The 18,683-nt window shown below is 43.9% G+C and overlaps 1 protein-coding gene across 1 annotated transcript; it reads right to left on the minus strand.

Moving 5' to 3' along the window:
- Positions 1-247: 247 nt before the first annotated feature.
- On the minus strand, positions 248-6,332 carry FAM170A (family with sequence similarity 170 member A). Its single transcript, XM_010353792.2, has 5 exons — positions 6,185-6,332; positions 3,111-3,251; positions 1,247-2,036; positions 895-953; positions 248-280 (listed from the first exon to the last, which is right to left on the minus strand). Exons 1-4 carry the CDS (start codon positions 6,252-6,254, stop codon positions 947-949), a joined length of 1,008 nt encoding a protein of 335 aa, XP_010352094.1. The 5' UTR covers positions 6,255-6,332; the 3' UTR covers positions 248-280; positions 895-946.
- Positions 6,333-18,683: the final 12,351 nt, after the last annotated feature.

The raw sequence follows: 18,683 nt of genomic DNA on the forward strand, positions 1-18,683 counted from the left end.
TGAGCCGAGATCATGCCACTGCACTCCAGCCTGAGCAACAAAAGTGAAACTCCATCTCAAAAAAAAAAAAAAGAAGAAGAAAAAGAAAAAGGAAAAAAAAATAGAAAATGATGAATAGATAGTTAGATTAATTTGTTAATTAAATAATATATCCAGGGAAGGTTTGAAACACAACCTTTATTACATATGATGTTTACATGTTAGACTGAGTGCTGGTCCCTCATCTCCTTCATACCTTGGGCAGTCTGTCTGCTACTATCTCCATGGCTCTTTCTTCTCCCTGAAAGTGAAGAAAACAATTGAGGCAGAACAGGAAGAGGCAAGAAACAATACAAGCATCACTAGACAGTTACCCTTCACCTTTGTTTTAAAGCTCAGAGTCATGCACCCCCACAGTGAGTTCGTTTCCAGATCAAATGCAGCAAAATGAAGGTTCTGAAACATTTCCAGGTCTCTTGGTATCTCATGAGGATGATGTTGTTACTTCTCCAAATACCCCTTTTCCTCAAGGGCTATATTCATGGGCTGAGGTTAGGTCCCAGCTCAGGCCAAAGGCTCTCAGACTCCACACCTCTGATCTTGCTGGCAGCCTGTCCTTTCAGGCCAATCCTGGCTCTTGAGGTTAAACTGAGTTTTCTCTGCCTTGAAGACCTGCAGTACTTCCTCTTAGAATTGAGGACAATCATGGAGACATTGAGAAAGTTCCCAGTCAATGCTCTTCACCTTATCGTCTAAGCAAATGGAGGACAATTTCCCCAGAAGCACCAGGTGCACCACAAGTTGATGCAGCTGCAGAGCCACCAGGTGACCCAGTGCATCCCTGCAGCTCCTTCCCTTGGATTCCTCTGGGCCCTCATCACACAGCCTCAGAAAACTGCAAATCTCACTCCTTACCTCTTGCAAGAGAAGGCCACACCATCTTCCAGTATCTTCTGGCCCAAAAGTCTCAGCTGCTGTGTGAAAATCAAACCAAAGAAAGACATTTCTTAGTTAACGTGACCTTAGAAATTCTCAGAATTTCCTGCAGGAGCTGGAAAGGTCAAGACAAGTCCTGACTTACAATCAAGACTTTATTAGATGCCTAGGCAAGAAGCAGGGATCCCAGTTATGTCCCCTTCCATTGTTCCCTGAGCCAATAAAGCCCGCAAATCTCCCTTACAGAGACTTAAGCCTGAAATGGGGAGAGAGTACTGGCTCAGGGAAGCCATTGCTCCCTCAGCGGTCCCACAACCCAGCCCTTGCTCACTTCCTGTCCTTTGGAATGTCCTTTGGAGAATGAAACACACAGCCTGGACATTGGCTCCAGGATCTCCTCAGGCCAAGGTCTTCCCCTGTGGGCTGCCCCTCCTCCTCCTTCTTTGCTGCTGGTTTCTCTTCCTCCTCCTCCTCATTTCCATTTTCCTCCTCCTGCTCCTCTTGGGTGCTCCCTGATTCCATGTTGCCTGTCAGCTGAGCCATGGTGAGATGAAAGACGTGGCAGCTGAAGCCCTCTCTGATCCCATATTGCACATGCTCCTGGAGGGTTTCCACGGTGGCAAACACCCGGCAGCAGGCCATGCACCTGAAGCCGTTCTCCATGGTCACCAGCCAGTCAGGAGTCTTGGCCCTGGGTGCCTCCTCAACGGTGGGTGAGCCTGGCAGGCTGTCTGATTCTGTCCTTTCCTCATGCTCTTTCTCCTCCCCGCTGGGCTCACTGTCAGACAGGAGGTTTCTGGTGGACACATCAGAGGGGGCAGTACCTACCCTCACAACCTCAGGAAGGGTCACTTCTTCCATCCTTGGCTGCTTCTCTAAGGACTCCGAAGTTTCCTCTGTCTCCCAGGAGACAGCCACACCTTTTTTCATTTGTACCTGCATGTAGTATATTTTCATGCCCCTTTCCTCTTTGTTTACACACAGAGAGGACACACAAGTCTTATAGGATGAATGGGATGACAAGGAGACATGTTGTGAGCAGGGAGGAGTCTCTCCTCGTTCCTGAACCTGGGCCAGGGGTGACTGAGGCTGGGGGCTGTCTCGATGTATTCTCTGGATTCCTGGGAAAGGAAATTAGAAACATGAGCAGATGCATGGGCCATGCCAGGAGCTGGGGGAACATAAGTTGAATATGTGTGGTGCAGGAGAGAGGGACTGTGGTGTGATACAGCTGTGTGGTGAGCTTGGTGTTTGTTGTTCATATTGTGGGGTAGTGATTCTAGTGTCATTTGTGTGTAGGGATGTTGCTGGGGTGTCTGTATACATGGGTGTGGAGTATGGTGGTGAGGACTGCAGCTTATGTGGAATGTCGGCAGCATGTGTGTGCTATGAGGATGTGAGTTGATGCCATCACTGATGTGTTATTTGTGGAATGTGGGAGGTAGTGTGGGAGAATGGCACTGCAGGTCACGCATTTGTGTGGGATGTGTGCAGAGAGTGTACCTGTGGAGCGTGTGGCAGTATGTTTGAGGTGTGTAGGCCTGAGCTAGAGTCCTGCTGCAGTGCTGGAGGCCTGGGCTGAGGAACTCTGTTTTTCTCTGGAAGGCAAAGTCAGAGCCCAAGTAGTTCCGCTGAAGGTGCTTAATCTGGTCCTGTTGCCCTACACCCCAAGAGCAGACTTTCCTGGCCTCTGTTCCCTGACTGCCTGACTGCACACCAGGGCTCATGCTCTCCTGCACTGAGCTCATATCCATGCTCTTCTAACAGCACTGTATCTTGCCCAGACACCTCTGCAGAGCTCTGATCATATCCAACTGCCCTGGGTTTCCTCTTAGCCTCATCCTTGGATCTATGGGCCTCCTGCCCCCTACCCAAGGAGCCCGGCACCCAAAATGTCCCAGACCTAAGGAGCCCAGCACCCAAAGAGTCTCATACCCATAGCGCCCTGTATCCAGAGTGTCATGCTCAAGGAACCTCACACCCAGAGAATCTCACACCAAAGGAGCCCCAAACCCAAAAAGTCCCACTCCCAAAGAGTCTTCCACTCCAGCAGCACTACAACCAAAGAGCCCCAGGCCCAAAGAGCCCTGTACCCAAAGAGCCCCAGGCCCAAAGAGCCCCACACTCAAAGATTTTCATGCCCAATGAACCCCACAGCCAAGGAGCCACATGCCCAAGGAGCCCTGCACCCTTACCACCGTGGATGAGCTTGCGTGAAGAAGAAACGCAGGAGAAGTATTCAGAGGTAGAAGTAACTTCCCCCATCCCTTGGCTCCAGCCTTTGGCCACTCTAGTGGATCCAGGCTGCAGGGCATCCTCTTGGGACTTTGACATTCCTGAGAAAGGTATGAAGGGCAAGGAGATATGGTGGATGGGGAATGTTTGTGCATCATTTACCCATCCAACAAATATTTACTGAGTGGCTGACGTATGTCAGGTGTGGTGAACACACATGGTTTGTGAGACAGCCTTCTGGTGGATACTCCAATATTTAATGACAGTCAACAGGTATTTTGATAGTGTATCGTTAGGAACGTAGGCCTGTGTGGTGACTATGAACAGGTCTGAAGTGTAAGAGTGATACATATCAGATAGCCTTTGATATGTGTAGGTTTGTGTGGGTATATTATAGAAACATGTGTCTGTGTCTATGGAGTTTGTGTGCATAGTTTGTGTTTACAACCCTGGAATTATGCAATATGTAACTTTTCCTGATTATATGGTGTGGCTTGTATTTATAATGTACAATTAATTCATTCATCTGGCAATATTTCATAAACAGCTACCATGTATCAGACACCAGTCCACTCTTCTAGGCTCTAGGAATACTGAACAAAACAGTCCTTCTTCTAAGTGGACTTTCCATTCTCGACAAGGAAGACAGACACTAAGCAGAAATATAAGTATATCATAGGTTAGCTCATTATGAATATATAAGGGTCATCAGATCTAGCAAAAAAACAGCTGATACCAAATTAAATTTGAATTTTAGATAAATTACAAATAATTTTTTAGTGTAAGTATGTCCCATGCAATATTTGTCATACTTATCTTTACTGTCAGTATGTTCCATACCATATCTGGGACACACTCATACTAAAAAATCATTGGTGGTTTATCTGACATTCAAGTTTAACTGGACATCCTGTATTTTATCTGGCAACCCTAATAAGGGGATGGTGGTGAATCTTTGTTTCATCGTGGTCTGTGCAAAGCAGGCCTCGCTCTGCTACACAATGTGCTACAGATATGGCATGTGTGATGTGTGACTGGCTCTTAAAGAGGTATTTAGAGATAGTTTAAGGTAGCTGTGTTTGTGTGAGAGTTGAGGTGACACACACACACCCCACACACACATGAAATCTCTGTAGGAAGAAAAGACTGTCACACACATGGGTTGTGTGAGTATGTAATAGAGGAACGGTATGTGTGTCTAACTGCATGCACTGTGTGTGGAGGTGTGTGACTCTTTTTCTGTATCAGAGTACATATGGGCATACGAGGGACTGTCTCCTGGAATACCCTTAACAAAAATTCGGTACACACTGTTATGTGTATTGAGTGTTGCCCAGGCCCAGGCATGGTGACAGGAAGTTCACCCTGCAGAACCCACCACTGTGCTCCCATTATCTCCAGTCCTCCCCCACCAACACACACGCGCGCGCGCACACACACACACACACACACACACAGGAGACAGACAAATTCTGAAATGTGAGGGTAGATGAAGGAGAGGAAAACCATTGCCTTTCCCTTCCTGTCCCAGCCCCCTGCTCTCCATGCCTATTCTTCATGCCTCCATTCCCAGGGCTCAACCTACAGGTCTTTATGACCTTGGGCCTCATAGGCGCTGCTGAGCTCTAATTGGGGCAGAAGCCTCGAGGGCCATCTCTGGGGCAGGCTCCTTTCTGCCCTGTCTCCTGCATGTGACTATCCCCCTTTCAGGATAAGCGGCTTGTTTACATTTAATACCTGCCATTATCATGCATCCTGGGAAGTAATCTGACAGCAATCAAAGACCCTTACCCTGTGTGTCATTTCCTCTGGGAAGTCCCACACTGTGGATTCACAAACTCTGTTGGATTAATTGGTTAATTCTTCCTGCTGAAAAATCAAACCTCCGAGGTTTCAGTACGACGCCATCCCTAAACAAGTGTTTCATCTACTTTCTAACAAGCATTTCACTTCTCAAGACATTTTTCAACAAGGCCTTTAACTCATTGGGCTACTCTTTCGTTTCTGCTAAAAGGGGCAGTGCAACTCATAGATTTCTACCAGCACCCTTCACACCTTCCACCTCAGTCACCCCAGGGAAAGAGTAAATAAAGAGAATGAGAGAAAGACGAGACTCAGGTTGCATCACTGGGTCTCTGTAAGTGGGTCCCCGACCTGCCTGGAGACTGACATAGTTCAGGTACCAGCAGCCCCAGAACAAAAGTTCTCAGCCCAGCAGGGCTGGCTTTCTGTATCATGTGCCAGTGCCATCTGGACTTCCTGTCCATCTCACATCCGGGTACCCTCAAGATGGATGTGCCGGCATCAGCCAACAGCCAGGTCTCCCCGTCACTACCGTATGGGTAGTAATTCTCCTCAGTTCCTCCTCCCCAAAGAAGGCTCAGGCTGGCCGGGCGCGGTGACTCACGCCTTTAATCCCAGCACTTTGGGAGGCCGAGGCGGGCGGATCACGAGGTCACGAGATCGAAACCATCCTGGCTACCACGATGAAACCCCATCTCTACTAAAAATAAAAAAATTTTTTAAAAAAATTAGCTGGGTATTGTAGTGAGCACCTGTAGCTCCAGCTACTCGGGAGGCTGAGGCAGGAGAATGGCGTGAACCCGGGAGGCGGAGCTTGCAGTGAGCCGAGATCCGGCCACTGCACTCCAGCCTCGGCGACAGAGCGAGACTCCGCCTCAAAAAAAGAAAAAGAAAGAAAGAAAGAAAGAAAAAAAAAAAGGAGGCCGAGACGGGCGGATCACGAGGTCAGGAGATCCAGACCATCCTGGCGAACAGGGTGAAACCCCGTCTCTACTAAAAATACAAAAACTAGCCGGGCGAGGTGGCGGGCGCCTGTAGTCCCAGCTACTCGGGAGGCTGAGGCAGGAGAATGGCGGGAACCCGGGAGGCGGAGCTTGCAGTGAGCTGAGATCCGGCCACTGCACTCCAGCCTGGGCGACAGAGCGAGACTCCATCTCAAAAATAAAATTTTAAAAAAAGGCTCAGGCTGGCCAGTGACGCTTGTGACCCAGACAGTTTGCCCAGCACATACCTCCTCCCTTCTCAGCGGTTTCCTGGGACTCTTCATTTTCCAAATGTTTCCTCTTTTGTCGTCGTTTCATGGTATCCGCTAGAAGAGTTTCTCGAAGATGCTTAATGTCCACCTCCCCCTTTTTCCTGTAGATTGGCGCTTCTTGGCTCTCAGGAAATTCATTAAAAAGATTCAGTATGAATAAACGTAGTCGAATCTCCTAAACAGCTGAAGAACTCAAGATCGCTTAGTGAACGAGCAGCACTGCCCAGTGTGCTCACTACATTGCAGGGCTGTTAAGGTTCAAAGGTCACCAGGCCCACAGCAGAGTCTCTGACCTCAGTGATGACATCACAGCGTTCTGCGGACCTAGGTCCAACACAGTCTGTGCAACTGCGAGACCTCCTTTTCAAGAACAATTCCTTTTTTCCAGTAGAAGTCCTCTAATGAATTCAACTCTCCCTTATTTCAAATGTGGCAGAATATTTTGAGATGTTAACATGTTGCTGTTTAATTTTTTTCTTTTCTCCTTTTTTTCACCCTTTCCCTTCTGGACTCAAGCAGGTAGCAGGCTTTGTATTCATTGCTCAGAGGAAGGGTATGGCAGGGCTGAAAGCAGCAGTAGCATGTTAATCATCTTGACTTTTCTATCTTTGTTTTTTATTTGTTGCTGTGGTTGTTGTTTATTTTGTTTTGTTTTTTGAGAGACAGGGTCTCCCTCTGTCACCCAGGCTGGAGTGCAGTGGTGTGATCATAGGTCACTTCAGCCCCTGGGCTTAGGTGATCCTCACACTTCAGCCTCCCGAGTAGCTGGAACAACTGGCACCAGGCATGAACCACCACAGCTCACTAATTTTTTTTTTTTAAACAGGGTCTCAGTATGTTGCCCAGGTTGGTCTTGAACTCCTAGCCTCAAGATATCCTCCTGCCTCAGGCTCCCAAAGTGCTAGGATTACAGCCATGAGCCACCATACCCTACCTGACTTTTATTTCTAAAATCTCAAACTCCATAGGAAAGAGGAAAGTTAGCAGAAACATAATGGAAGCAGGATTTTTCTAATTAGGCATGCCCCCTTCTTACTCTATTACAGTGTTGAGAGGTACTGATTAGGTCAGGGAGAGAGAGAGATCTTCAAACTATGGAGGAGAGGAGCCCTCTGAAATGTGGCTGAAGAGGTACATGTGGCAAAAACTTCAAGAAGGGCTGGCTGTATTATGGATACAAGCAGAATCATGGCAACCTATCTCACACATGGCATAGGAGCCACACCGCCTAAAGATGCCCTGGCAACTGAGCTGATGGGCATCTAAACTTCAGCTGTATGCTCCAATAACCAGAGACTATGCTCTCACCCCACTCTCAAAACCTCAGCCCTGTATGATTTCCAAATAGGGAGAGGTGGAAATCCAAACAGGACATCAACAGAACCAGGTTTAAATGACAAATTAAATGGAGTTATATAAGAAAATTGCATACTATCTCCTGCACATCTCTGCTCATAGGCTGAAATGTATACCAGTTGTAAGTGGCAACTTATAAAACCCATCTGGATTTTCCTGATTCCAATCTAAAATTAGAGACACCTCATTTGGGGCAGTGACCCCAATCCAGTGGGACTATTAGTTGACAAGTATGAGGGGGACTCCCTGAAGTCCCTGCATTAAAAAAGCAGTAGAAATACCCAGAGGACCAAGGTAGGACCAGATTTGAAGGGCACTGCAGACTGTCCCCAGGCAGAGGGAGAATGAAGATAGGGCAAACGTAGCCTTGTAAAAAATTGCTGATGAGATTAAATCTCCAGTTTCTTAAAGAATCCCTAAAAAAGAGGGGCCAAGGAGCATTTTTTTGTGTGGTAAAAATTTTCAGACTAAATTAGAGAGAATTGTGTAATAGGAATGCAGCTTTATGTACACATAATCCAGTTTCAACAGTTATCAGTATTCTGCCATTCTTGTTCCATCCACTGCATACACACACTTTTAATCTTTTGTTCATTTCTTTTTATTTAGGTGTTTGAGATAGAGGAGTGGGGGATTTGCTGTATTTTAAAGCGAATTCCAGACATTATGTCATTTCTCCTTGAAGACAGCAGTATGTACCTCCAAAGATATGAACTTTTAAAAAGGATAACAGAAATATCATTATCTCACCAAATAAATTTAACCATAATTATTTTATATAATTTAATAACCAAGCCATACTCAATTTCCTCCAAATATGCTAAAATATCTTTGTATAACTGTATTGTTGAGATCAAGATCCAAACAAAGTCCACACATTGCGACTGGTCAACATCACATTTTTTTTTTTTTTTTATTATACTTTAAGTTCTAGGGTACATGTGCATAACGTGCAGGTTTGTTACATATGTATACTTATGCCATGTTGGTGTGCTGCACCCATCAACTCGTCAGCACCCATCAATTCATCATTTATATCATGTATAACTCCCCATTGCAATCCCTCCCTCCTCCCCCCTCCCCATGATAGGCCCCAGTGTGTGATGTTCCCCTTCCCGAGTCCAAGTGATCTCATTGTTCAGTTCCCACCTATGAGTGAGAACATGCGGTGTTTGGTTTTCTCTTCTTGTGATAGTTTGCTAAGAATGATGGTTTCCAGCTGCATCCATGTCCCTACAAAGGATGCAAACTCATCCTTTTTTATGGCTGCATAGTATTCCATGGTGTATATGTGCCACATTTTCTTAATCCAGTCTGTCACAGATGGACATTTGGGTTGATTCCAAGTCTTTGCTATTGTGAATAGTGCCGCAATAAACATACGTGTGCATGTGTCTTTGTAGTAGACTAATTTATAATCCTTTGGGTATATACCCAGTAGTGGGATGGCTGGGTCATATGGTACATCTAGTTCTAGATCCTTGAGGAATTGCCATACTGTTTTCCATAATGGTTGAACTAGTTTACAATCCCACCAACAGTGTAAAAGTGTTCCTATTTCTCCACATCCTCTCCAACAACTGTTGTTTCCTGACTTCTTAATGATTGCCATTCTAACTGGTGTGAGATGGTATCTCATTGTGGTTTTGATTTGCATTTCTCTGATGGTGAGTGATGATGAGCATTTTTTCATGTGTCTGTTGGCTGTATGAATGTCTTCTTTTGAGAAATGTCTGTTCATATCCTTTGCCCACTTTTTGATGGGGTTGTTTGTTTTTTTCTTGTATATTTGTTTGAGTTCTTTGTAGATTCTGGATATTAGCCCTTTGTCAGATGAGTAGGTTGCAAAAATTTTCTCCCATTCTGTAGGTTGCCTGTTCACTCTGATGGTAGTTTCTTTTGCTGTGCAAAAGCTCCTTAGTTTAATTAGATCCCATTTGTCAATTTTGGCTTTTGCTGCCGTTGCTATTGGTGTTTTAGACATGAAGTCCTTGCCCATGCCTATGTCCTGAATGGTACCACCTAGATTTTCTTCTAGGGTTTTTATGGTATTAGGTCTAACATTTAAGTCTCTAATCCATCTTGAATTAATCTTCGTATAAGGGGTAAGGAAAGGATCCAGTTTCAGCTTTCTACTTATGGCTAGCCAATTTTCCCAGCACCATTTATTAAATAGGGAATCCTTTCCCCATTTCTTGTTTCTCTCAGGTTTGTCAAAGATCAGATGGTTGTAGATGTGTGGTATTATTTCTGAGGACTCTGTTCTGTTCCATTGGTCTATATCTCTGTTTTGGTACCAGTACCATGCTGTTTTGGTTACTGTAGCCTTGTAGTATAGTTTGAAGTCAGGTAGCGTGACGCCTCCAGCTTTGTCCTTTTGACTTAGGATTGTCTTGGCAATGCGGGCTCTTTTTTGGTTCCATATGAACTTTAAAGCAGTTTTTTCCAATTCTGTGAAGAAACTCATTGGTAGCTTGATGGGGATGGCATTGAATCTATAAATAACCTTGGGGAGTATGGCCATTTTCACGATATTGATTCTTCCTATCCATGAGCATGGTATGTTCTTCCATTTGTTAGTGTCCTCTTTTATTTCATTGAGCAGTGGTTTGTAGTTCTCCTTGAAGAGGTCCTTTACATCCCTTGTAAGCTGGATTCCTAGGTATTTTATTCTCTTTGAAGCAATTGTGAATGGAAGTTCATTCCTGATTTGGCTGTCTGTTTGTCTGTTACTGGTGTATAAGAATGCTTGTGATTTTTGAACATTAATTTTGTATCCTGAGACTTTGCTGAAGTTGCTTATCAGCTTAAGGAGATTTTGGGCTGAGACAATGGGGTTTTCTAAATGTACAATCATGTCCTCTGCAAACAGGGACAATTTGACTTCTTCTTTTCCTAACTGGATACCCTTTATTTCTTTCTCCTGACTGATTGCCCTGGCGAGAACTTCCAACACTATGTTGAATAGGAGTGGTGAGAGAGGGCATCCCTGTCTTGTTCCAGTTTTCAAAGGGAATTTTTCCAGTTTTTGCCCATTCAGAATGATATTAGCTGTGGGTTTGTCATAAATAGCTCTTATTATTTTGAGGTACGTTCCATCAATACCGAATTTATTGAGCGTTTTTAGCATGAAGGGCTGTTGAATTTTGTCAAAAGCCTTTTCTGCATCTATTGAGATAATCATGTGGTTCTTGTCTTTGGTTCTGTTTATATGCTGGATTATGTTTATTGATTTGTGAATGTTGAACCAGCCTTGCATCCCAGGGATGAAGCCCACTTGATCATGGTGGATAAGCTTTTTGATGTGCTGCTGAATCCGGTTTGCCAGTATTTTATTGAGAATTTTTGCATCGATGTTCATCAGGGATATTGGTCTAAAATTCTCTTTTTTTGTTGTGTCTCTGCCAGGCTTTGGTATCAGGATGATGTTGGCCTCATAAAATGAGTTAGGGAGGATTCTCTCTTTTTCTATTGATTGGAATAGTTTCAGAAGGAATGGTACCAGCTCCTCCTTGTACCTCTGGTAGAATTCAGCTGTGAATCCATCTGGTCCTGGACTTTTTTTGGTGGGTAGGCTATTAATTGTTGCCTCAATTTCAGAGCCTGCTATTGGTCTATTCAGGGATTCAACTTCTTCCTGGTTTAGTCTTGGGAGAGTGTAAGTGTCCAGGAAATTATCCATTTCTTCTAGATTTTCTAGTTGATTTGCGTAAAGGCATTTATAGTATTCTCTGATGGTTGTTTGTATTTCTGTGGGGTCGGTGGTGATATACCCTTTATCATTTTTTATTGCATCTATTTGATTCCTCTCTCTTTTCTTCTTTATTAGTCTTGCTAGCAGTCTGTCAATTTTGTTGATCTTTTCAAAAAACCAACTCCTGGATTCATTGATTTTTTGGAGGGTTTTTTGTGTCTCTATCTCCTTCAGTTCTGCTCTGATCTTAGTTATTTCTTGCCTTCTGCTAGCTTTTGAATGTGTTTGCTCTTGCCTCTCTAGTTCTTTTAATTGTGATGTTAGAGTGTCAATTTTAGATCTTTTCTGCTTTCTCTTGTGGGCATTTAGTGCTATAAATTTCCCTCTACACACTGCTTTAAATGTGTCCCAGAGATTCTGGTATGTTGTATCTTTGTTCTCATTGGTTTCAAAGAACATCTTTATTTCTGCTTTCATTTCGTTGTGTACCCAGTAGTCATTCAGGAGCAGGTTGTTCAGTTTCCATGTAGTTGAGCGGTTTTGATTGAGTTTCTTAGTCCTGAGTTCTAGTTTGATTGCACTGTGGTCTGAGAGACAGTTTGTTATAATTTCTGTTCTTTTCCATTTGCTGAGGAGTGCTTTACTTCCAATTATGTGGTCAATTTTGGAATAAGTGCGATGTGGTGCTGAGAAGAATGTATATTCTGTTGATTTGGGGTGGAGAGTTCTATAGATGTCTATTAGGTCCGCTTGGTGCAGAGATGAGTTCAATTCCTGGATATCCTTGTGAACTTTCTGTCTCGTTGATCTGTCTAATGTTGACAGTGGAGTGTTGAAGTCTCCCATTATTTTTGTATGGGAGTCTAAGTCTCTTTGTAAGTCTCTAAGGACTTGCTTTATGAATCTGGGTGCTCCTGTATTGGGTGCATATATATTTAGGAGGGTTAGCTCTTCCTGTTGAATTGATCCCTTTACCATTATGTAATGGCCTTCTTTGTCTCTTTTGATCTTTGATGGCTTAAAGTCTGTTTTATCAGAGACTAGGATTGCAACCCCTGCTTTTTTTTGTTCTCCATTTGCTTGGTAGATCTTCCTCCATCCCTTTATTTTGAGCCTATGTATGTCTCTGCATGTGAGATGGGTCTCCTGAATACAGCAGACTGATGGGTCTTGACTCTTTATCCAGTTTGCCAGTCTGTGTCTTTTAATTGGAGCATTTAGCCTATTTACATTTAAGGTTAATATTGTTATGTGTGAACTTGATCCTGTCATTATGATATTAACTGGTTATTTTGCTCGTTAGTTGATGCAGTTTCTTCCTAGCCTCGATGGTCTTTACATTTTGGCATGTTTTTGCAATGGCTGGTACTGGTTGTTCCTTTCCATGTTTAGGGCTTCCTTCAGGGTCTCTTGTAAGGCAGGCCTGGTGGTGACAAAATCTCTAAGCATTTGCTTATCTGTAAAGGATTTTATTTCTCCTTCACTGATGAAACTTAGTTTGGCTGGATATGAAATTCTGGGTTTAAAATTCTTTTCTTTAAGAACGTTGAATATTGGCCCCCACTCTCTTCTGGCTTGTAGAGTTTCTGCCGAGAGATCTGCTGTTAGTCTGATGGGCTTCCCTTTGTGGGTAACCCGACCTTTCTCTCTGGCTGCCCTTAAGATTTTTTCCTTCATTTCAACTTTGGTGAATCTGGCAATTATGTGTCTTGGAGTTGCTCTTCTCGAGGAGTATCTTTGTGGCGTTCTCTGTATTTCCTGAATTTGAATGTTGGCCTGCCCTACTAGGTTGGGGAAGTTCTCCTGGATGATATCCTGAAGAGTGTTTTCCAACTTGGTTCCATTTTCCCCCTCACTTTCAGGCACCCCAATCAGACGTAGATTTGGTCTTTTTACATAATCCCATACTTCTTGCAGGCTTTGTTCATTTGGTTTTCTTCTTTTTTCTTTTGGTTTCTCTTCTCGCTTCATTTCATTCATTTGATCCTCAATCGCTGATACTCTTTCTTCCAGTTGATCGAGTCGGTTACTGAAGCTTGTGTATTTGTCACGTATTTCTCGTGTCATGGTTTTCATCTCTGTCATTTCGTTTATGATCTTCTCTGCATTAATTAGTCTAGCTGTCAATTCTTCCACTCTTTTTTCAAGATTTTTAGTTTCTTTGCGCTGGGTACGTAATTTCTCCTTTAGCTCTGAGAAGTTTGATGGACTGAAGCCTTCTTCTCTCATCTCGTCAAAGTCATTCTCTGACCAGCTTTGATCCGTTGCTGGCAATGGGCTGTGCTCCTTTGCAGGGGGAGATGCGCTCTTATTTTTTGAATTTCCAGCTTTTCTGCCCTGCTTCTTCCCCATCTTTGTGGTTTTATCTGTCTCTGGTCTTTGATGATGGTGACGTACTGATGGGGTTTTGGTATAGGTGTCCTTCCTGTTTGATAGTTTTCCTTCTGACAGTCAGAAGGACTGTCTGTTGGTCTGTTGGAGATTGCTTGAGGTCCACTCCAGACCCTGTTTGCCTGGGTATCAGCAGCAGAGGTTGCCGAATATAGAATATTGCTGAACAGCGAGTGTACCTGTCTGATTCTTCCTTTGGAAGTTTCCTCTCAGGGGTGTACTCCACCCTGTGAGGTGTGGGGTGTCAGACTGCCCCTAGTGGGGGATGTCTCCCAGCTAGGCTACTCAGGGGTCAGGGACCCACCTGAGCAGGCAGTCTGTCCGTTCTCAGATCTCAACCTCCGCGTTGGGAGATCCACGGCTCTCCCCAAAGCTGTCAGACAGAGTCGTTCGCGTCTGCACCGGCCCCCACTGCTTCCCCTGTTGGTCTTCAGCTGTGCGCTGTCCCCAGAGGTGGAGACTACAGAGACAGGCAGGCTTCCTTGAGCTGCTGTGAGCTCCACCCAGTTCGAGCTTCCCAGCGGCTTTGTTTACCTACTTAAGCCTCAGCAATGGCGGGCGCCCCTCCCCCAGCCTCGCTGCTGCCTTGCAGATAGATCGCTGCAGACTGCTGTGTTAGCAGTGAGGGAGGCTCCGTGGGCGTGGGACCCTCCCGGCCAGGTGTGGGATATATTCTCCTGGTGTGCCTGTCTGCTTAAAGCGCAGTATTGGGGTGGGAGTTACCCGATTTTCCAGGTGTTGTGTGTCTCAGTTCCCCCGGCTAGGAAAACGGATTCCCTTCCCCCTTGGCTTCCAGGTGAGGCGATGCCTCGCCCTGCTTCAGCTCTCGCTGGTCAGGCTGCAGCAGCTGACCAGCACCGATTGTCCGGCACTCCCTAGTGAGATGACCCCAGTACCTCAGTTGAAAATGCAGAAATCACCGGTCTTCTGTGTCGCTCACGCTGGGAGTTGGAGACTGGAGCTGTTCCTATTCGGCCATCTTGCTCCGCCCTCAACATCACATCTTTTAATCTACAACAGTTCTCCCTCCTTTTTTAAGGCATTTACCTGATGGAAAAAACTAATTTATCTTCCAGAATTTTCCACAGTTTGGAAATGGTTGATTGTGTCCTTGTGATGTTATCTAAGATGTTCCCCTATTAGCTGCATTGCCTTGTAAACAGGTAGTTAGGTCTAGCTAATTGATTAGTTTTAGATTCAGTGACATGCGAAGCTTGGAGAGTTTTGCATGAGAAATTACATTTGAAAAGATCACTCTGGTAACTGTGTTGAGAATAGACTTTTAGAAGGCAAAGGCAGAATCAGAGAGAACAGTGGGCCTTTTGCAATAATCCAGGAGAGAGATGAGACTGGTTTGGATCACAATGTTAGTTGTGAAAATAATGGATAATGGTCATCTTCAGGATGTATTTTGAAGGAAGAGACAACAGAATTTGCTGAAGGATCAGATATTTTCCTTCATCTGTTACACCACCAAACAAGCCCATTCTACATCTGCCCCTGAAGTCATAGCCTTCATGTGGGGAACATGTGGGGACACTAGATCGAAGGAGCCTCCTCTTATAGCAGAGAAAGATGGCTGTTTGTTCCTCCCTCTGACATCCCCCTCTGGCTTTCCTCTTTTCCTCTTTGACTTTCCCCACCACCAGTTTCATCATCAAAGCTCCTTCTGATCCTTGAAGAGTCGGGGAAAAAATGTCCACCAGGTGACCAAATATTACTTAGGGGTAGGAGTCACAGTCCCAGAAGACACACCCCAAACTGTTCACTTTCCTTACCTCTGAGTCAAGAAGGAGGATGAGAGGAGCAGGTGCAGAAGATAATGGAAGAGAACTTTACTCCTTATATTTCATACTCTGGATGGTTAGAATTCTATAACAAAAATGTACCAACATGTAACTTGTGTAACTAAAAATATACACATATTAAGAACAAACCAGGGAGCCTGCCATTCCTAGAAAATTGAGAATATTAAGAATGAAGCAGGCCGGGCGCGGTGGCTCAAGCCTGTAATCCCAGCACTTTGGGAGGCCGAGACGGGCGGATCACGAGGTCAGGAGATCGAGACCATCCTGGCTAACACGGTGAAACCCCATCTCTACTAAAAATACAAAAAACTAGCCGGGCGAGGTGGCGGCGCCTGTAGTCCCAGCTACTCGGGAGGCTGAGGCAGGAGAATGGCGTGAACCCAGGAGGCGGAGCTTGCCGTGAGCTGAGATCTGGCCACTGCACTCCAGCCTGGGTGACAGAGTGAGACTCTGTCTCAAAAAAAAAAAAAAAAAAAAAAAGAATGAAGCAGAAGATATAATTACAGACCCTGCAGACATCAAAAAAATAGCAAGGGAACCCCACAAACAATGCTATGGACATGAATTTGACAACTTAGATGAAATGGACAAATTCCTCAAAAAACACAAACTGCTACAACTCACCCAATATTAAATAAGTACACTGCATGCCCTATAACTATAAAGGAAATTGAATTTGTAATTGTTAAACTCCCAAAAAAGAAATCTCCATGACTACATAGTTTCACTGGGCAATTCTGTCAAATGTTTAAAGAAGAATTAACATCAATTCTACACAATCTCTTCCAGGAAAAGAAGAAGAGAGATGATTTCTCAATTCATTTTATGAAGTTAGTAATACCCTGATACCAAATCAGACAAAGATAGTACAAAAAAGAAAACTACTTACCAATATTCCTAATAAATATAGATGCAAAAATTATTAACAAAATATTAGAAAACAGAATTCAGCAATATGTATAAAGAATTACACACCATGACCAAGCGGGGTCTATTCCAAGGATGCAAGACTGATTCAACGTTCAAAATTCAATCAGCATAATCCACTATATTTATAGGCTAAAAAAGAAAAATCACATAGGCTGAAGAAAAGAAAATCGACTGATGAGAAATTTTTAAAGCATTTTAAAATATTCATTCTAGCTGGGTTGGTGTGGTACTCCTATAGTCCCAGCTACTGGGGAGGCTGAGGTGAGGAGGTCACTTGAGCCCGGGAGTTTGAGGCCATCCTGACAACATAGAAAGACTCCATATCTTTTTTTAAAAAAGTTGTTCTTATAAAAGTAGGAATAGAGAGGAGCTTTCACAACGCAGTAGAGAGAATCTACATAAAACCTACAGCTAACATTGATGGTAAAACTGAATGTTAGATCAGGAACATGGCAAAGCCATCTATTCTCAATGTTCTTAATAATAATGCTCTTATCATACAACTGGATGTTCAAGCCAATGTAAAGGGCACAAAAGGAAAACAAAAGTCACACAAGTGAGAACGAAATAAATAAAACTTCCTATTTCCAGGTGACATGATTGTGTAGAAAAGCTCAGAAAATCTACAGAAAGAAGAGGAGGAGGAGGAAAAGCAGGAGGAGGAGGAGGAAGAGGAGGAACAAAGGTAAAGAAGGAAGGAAAAGGAAAAAAGAAAGAGAGAGAAAACTTCTATAAATGAATTCAGCAAAGTTACAGGGCAGAAGATAAAATTACATCAATTGTATTTCTATATATTAGCAACAGACACAAGAACACCAAAATTTAAACAATATCACTGGCCAAGCACAGTGACTCATGCCTGTAATTCCAGAACTTTGAGAGGTGGAGGTGAGAGAATCCCTTGAGCCCAGGAGTTCCAGACCAACCTGCTCAACATAGCAAGAACTCATCTCTACAAAAAGAAATTTTTAAAAATTAGCTGGGGTTGGTAGCACATGGCTCTGATCCTAGCTACTCGGGAGGCTAAGCACATGAAATGATATTCAATATCATTAGCCATTAGGAAAATGCAAAGTAAAACCACAGTGTATCACTACACACCTATCAGAATGATTACAATAAAAAATAGTGACAACATCAAATATTGATGAGGATGTTGAATCATTCATACATTGTGCTAGAAATGTAAAATGTTATAGCCAAAAGTATGGCAGCTGAAACATATAACTACCTTATTACCCCGCAATTACATTATTGGGCATTTATCCCAAAGAAATGAAAAACCTACATACAAAAACCCACATAACAGCTCGTTCATAATAGCCCAAAACAAGAAACAACTCAGATGTCCTTCAATGGGTGAGTTATTAAACAAACTGTGGTACTTTCTTACTTTGAATACTACTTAGCAATAAAATGGATCAAACTTGGATGAATCTTCAGAGAATTACGCAGAGAGGGGAAAAAAAAAGTCAATGCCAAAATGTTATATACTGTGTAATTCCGCTTATAAAACATTCCTGGAATAAGGAAAGTATAAAAATGAAAAATCAATTAATGGTTGCCAGTGGTGAAGGAGGGGGTGAGAGTGAGAGAAAAAAGAGTGTGGCTATAAAAGAGCATCCCACTGCCACTCACACCATGGGGTGTGGCTCCTCTTCCTTTGGAAAGGGGAGGGAAGAGTGGGAAAGACTGCATCTTCTGGTTTGAGTGCCAGCTCAGCTGCAGTACAATAGGACACCAGGTAAACTTCTAAGGTTTTTGACTCTAGTCCCTGACTTCTGGACGGCACCTGTGAAAATGCCTAGGGCCTCAGGGAACTCACCACCCTGAAGGGAAGGACACAAGCCTCTCTGGCTTTACCACCTGCTGACAGTAGAGTCCCAGGGCCTGAAGTGAACATAAGTGGTAGCCAGGGAATGGTTATAGTAGACCTTCAGTGAGACCTGGTGCTGTGCTGCCTTCAGGTCTGACCCAGTACAATCATAGTGGTGGTGGCCTCATGGGAGTTTGCGTCACTTCATCCCCAGCTCCGGGTGGCTCAGAACAGAGAGACTGTGTTTGTTTGGGAGAAAGTAAGGGAAGAGAACAAAAGTCTCTGCCTGGTAATACAGAGAATTTTTCCAGATCTTATCCAAGACCATCAAGGTGGTACCTCTAGGAGTCTGCAAGGACCACAGCGTTATTGGGCATGGGGTGCACCCTGAAGCAGATACAGCTTAGATCACAATACCCAAGTCCTTTCAAAAAAAGTATTCTCAAGAAGGACAAGTGCCAAGTCCCGACTGAGAAGACA

The sequence above is a fragment of the Rhinopithecus roxellana genome, chromosome 3, assembly GCF_007565055.1.
Source record: "Rhinopithecus roxellana isolate Shanxi Qingling chromosome 3, ASM756505v1, whole genome shotgun sequence".
NCBI classification, from domain to species: domain Eukaryota; kingdom Metazoa; phylum Chordata; class Mammalia; order Primates; family Cercopithecidae; genus Rhinopithecus; species Rhinopithecus roxellana.